At 45.3% G+C, this 3850-nt stretch overlaps 2 protein-coding genes across 2 annotated transcripts in view; one reads left to right on the plus strand and one right to left on the minus strand.

Annotated features, from left to right (window-relative positions):
- FANCD2OS (FANCD2 opposite strand) overlaps nucleotides 1–3850 on the plus strand; it is a 26869-nt gene that overhangs the window by 2240 nt on the left and 20779 nt on the right. The window contains exon 2 of the mRNA XM_003785447.1: nucleotides 1000–1587. Within this exon, the coding sequence (XP_003785495.1) occupies nucleotides 1008–1544 (537 nt within the window). The 5' untranslated portion in view covers nucleotides 1000–1007 and the 3' untranslated portion in view covers nucleotides 1545–1587. The remainder of the gene's footprint in view (nucleotides 1–999; nucleotides 1588–3850) is intronic.
- The window catches only part of FANCD2 (Fanconi anemia complementation group D2), a 73521-nt gene continuing 72554 nt past the window's right edge, over nucleotides 2884–3850 (minus strand). The window contains 1 exon segment of the mRNA XM_012802473.2: nucleotides 2884–3259. Coding sequence (XP_012657927.1) covers nucleotides 3185–3259 — 75 coding nt within the window. The 3' untranslated portion in view covers nucleotides 2884–3184.

Raw genomic sequence — 3850 nt, forward strand, 5'->3', positions numbered from 1 at the left:
AGACAGAGTCTCAAGCTGTCCCCCTGGGTAGAGTGCCATGGCATCACAGCTCACAGCAACCTCCAATTCCTGGGCTCAAGCGAGTCTCCTGACTCCGCCTCCCAAGTAGCTGGGACCACAGGCGCCTGCCACAACGCCTGGCCATTTTTTGGTTGCAGCCATCGTTGTTGTTTTGGCGGGCCCAGGCTGGATTTGAACCTGCCACCTTAGATGTATGTGGCTGGTGCCTTAGCTACTTGAGCCACAGGCGCCGAGCCGCCATTGTTACCTTTTGCGGGAGAAGAGGCAGAGAAATATACTGGGGTGTAAAGAAAAGGGATCTACTCCTCCCCTTCAACCTAATAGGCAGCTTCTCCTGAATTCAGAATAGTGACAATTTTTTTTTTTTGAGACAGTCTCACTGTTGCCCTAGGCTAGAGTGCCATGGTCTCATAGCTCATAGCTCACAGCAATCTCAAACTCCTATGCTCAAGTGATCCTCATGCCTCACCCTCCTGAGTAGCTGGACTACAGGCACCTGCCACCATGCTCTGCTAGTTTTTCTAGACAGGGTCTTGCTCTTGCTCAGGCTGGTCTGGAACTTCTGAGCTCAAGCAATCCACCCACCTCAGCTTCCCACAATGCTAGATTACAGGCGTGCGCTACCGCTCCCAGCCTCCCCTTATGTCTTTTTTTTTTGGAGAGAGGGTCTCACTTTGTTGCCCTCGGTAGAGTGCCGGAGCATCACAGCTCACAGCAACCTCCAGCTCTTGGGCTTAGGTGATTGTCTTGCCTCAGCCTCCTGAGTAGCTGGGACTACAGGCCCCCACCACAACACTCAGGTATTTTTTTTTGTTGCAGTTTGGCCAGGGCCAGGTTTAAACCCACTACCCTCGGTATATGGGGCCAGCGCCCTTTCACTGAGGCATAGGCACCGCTCCCAAAGATAAGAATTTGAACTGCCATGCCCTCACTAAAAGCATGCCAAGGAAATTCCATGTTCTGATTCCTCTCCTTTAGGACTGTCAATGGCAGGATACCAGCTCTGGTCACCATGGACCCCACTGGACGAGAGCTTCCAATGGCTGCGGCATACAACACCTACACCTTCCTCCAAGCACCCCTTTAGGGCCTCCCCCTGCTTCCCACACACCCCTTCTGACCTTGAGGTGCAGCTGTGCTTTCAAGAAGTCACTCTAGTCCTAGACAGCTCATTCCTGGAATCTGGAGTGAGCCCCAAGTTACCATGCCACACATCAGAGCTCCGAACCATGAACAACAAGAAAGGACTGGTCAGGAAGCCCCAGCCCGTCCGTCTCAGTGGAGTGGATTCTGTCTTTGGCAGGGTCATCACAGCTCAGCCACCAAAGTGGACTGGGACCTTCAGAGTTTCTGACAAGTCAGCCTTTTGCAAAATCATTAGCAGGGAGCATCAGTGGCCCACTGGACTTAAGGAGCCTCAGATTCAGATGACAGTGACTATGTGCAAACAGATGCTGCGCTCTATCCTCTTGCTATACGCAACGTACAAGAAGTGCACCTTTGCCTTGCAACACTCCAAGTAAAGGGTCCTCATTTGAATCCCAGTTCTTCACACCATGTCCTTTGGTATATGTACCTGCAGTTTACAGAAACAGAAACCTGTCTACATCCACGAAACTGTGACATTGCCCAGCCATTTTGCTTTTCTGTCAAGCAGTAACCATTTGTGAGCCCCTTTTCTCCCTTCCCCTTCAAAAATGGGGCAGTAATACCAAGCAAGGGAGAACACTTCCATTGCAAAGCTGAACAACAATTTAAAAAAGAGTCAAAACTAGCACACATGTACATGTGATAAAGAACCATTAAACAAACCATATAAAACCACTGAGCTTAGTGTGAACTCACTTAAACATGGAAAACCACAGTAAACTGGGATAGTAAGGGGTGGGGGTCCAAGGAAAGAGAGGTATGGATTTCTATGTACCAGAGAATGAAGGGGTAAATATCCATGTGAGTCAAGGATTAGTTTAAAAAACAAACAACTTCCCCCCTCCAAAAAAAAAAACAACAACAAAAAACCCTAACCAGCCACAACCTAACACTACTAAAATCCAAAAGTGGGTAGAAGTACTAACAATATTTTGAATAATATTTACAGCCTGGGCAAGAAAGAATTTAGTAGTAGCACTGAAACTAGGCTTTCTGGCAGAAGGCATTAAAATCTCCATTTTAGTTGAAGTGTACTTCTAATGTTCTATGTCTAATAAACTACATTTTGTAGCATTTTACAACTAGATTATAGGTATGACTCAGAATAAGATGGAAATAAACATTATATATACAAAATCAACATGAGTTTGATGCTGCCCCCCCCCTTTGAGACAGCGTCTCACTTTGTTGCCCTCAGTAGAGTGCTATATAGTGTCACAGCTCACAGCAATCTCTAACTCTTGGGCTTAAGCGATTCTCTTGCCTCAGCCCCCTAAGTAGCTGGGACTACAGGTGTCCCTGACAATGCCTGCCTATTTTTAGAGGCAAAGTCTAGAACCCATGAGCTCAGGCAATCCACCCATCTGGGCCTTCCAGAGTGCTACGATTATAGGCGTGAGCCACTGCGCCCAGTCTCCCCTTCTGTCTTATATTATCATATCAACCCAAACATTTAAATAGCAGCCAAAATATTCCTTTGGATTTTCATGGGGCATTGCTCTTCCAGGATGACCACAAAGATCTCACCTCAAATGAAGTTGGTCCTTATAATAAGAGACATGATTTTAATCAGCAGAACTATGTAAGCACCAGTCTCTACATAAACCTCAACTCAATTCCATCTAATCCTTGAATAATGAAGGAAATCCAAAAATAGAAATAAGTTAGCTGACACAGAATTTAGAAGAGAATTTATTTATAAAACTGGGACAAGCCTAAATTCTAGAATAAATCAGAGAGTTTCAACACTTGTTCCTAAGGCCCAGGATGACTGAGTTTTTACTCTATAGCATAGCACTGCCATGTTTATCCAACCCAGTAAATAATGCTAGAGTGGAAACCTGGCACTTTGATGATGTTAGATAATCTATGAAATTAATTAAATAAAGCCCCCTCTTTAAGAACAAAATAGGATCCTTCCAGTTAGAAAGGCAAACAGCAGATATCAAACCATGAACACAAAATGGTCAGAGCTGGGACAGATGCGGAAGAGAACCACCAGTCTCTCCGGGTTCTACTCAGAGTCATCATAACTTTCATCACTATCTTGCTCTTTTTCTCCAGCACTTGCTTGATCTTCTTCACCATCCTAAAGGATAAAGGACAAATAAGTATTTCAGGTTACTACTCTGGGTGACCCTATGAATACAGCTCCCACAGGATGTATGACTCCACTATGCTCATTGTTAAAGCCAATGACAAATTTTAAACCAACCATTTTTAAAATAAATAAGCTGAGCGTTGTGGCGGGTACCTGTAGTCCTAGCTACTTGGGAGGCTGAGGCAAAAGAATTGCTTAAGCCCAAGAGTTAAGAGGTTGCTGTGAGCAGTGATGGCACAGTACTCTACTGAGGGTGACATAGTGAGACTGTCTTAAAAAATAATAATAACAGGCTTGGCACTCCTAGCACAGTGGTTACAGGGCCAGCTACATACACCAAGGGTGGCAGGTTCAAACCCGGCCCAGGCCAGCTAAACGACAATGACAACTACAACAAAAAATAGCCAGGCATTGTGGCGGGCATTACTCCCAGCTACTTGGGAGGCTGAGGCAAGAGAATCTCTTAAGCCCAACAGTTTTGTGTCTTTTTTTTGGGAGATAGTCTTATTATGTCACCCTCGGTAGAGTGCTGTAGTGTCACAGGTTACAGCAACCTCAAACTCTTTTTTTTTTTTTTTT

This window comes from Otolemur garnettii, unplaced genomic scaffold (assembly GCF_000181295.1).
Source record: "Otolemur garnettii isolate 467f Iridium unplaced genomic scaffold, OtoGar3 scaffold00015, whole genome shotgun sequence".
NCBI lineage: Eukaryota > Metazoa > Chordata > Mammalia > Primates > Galagidae > Otolemur > Otolemur garnettii.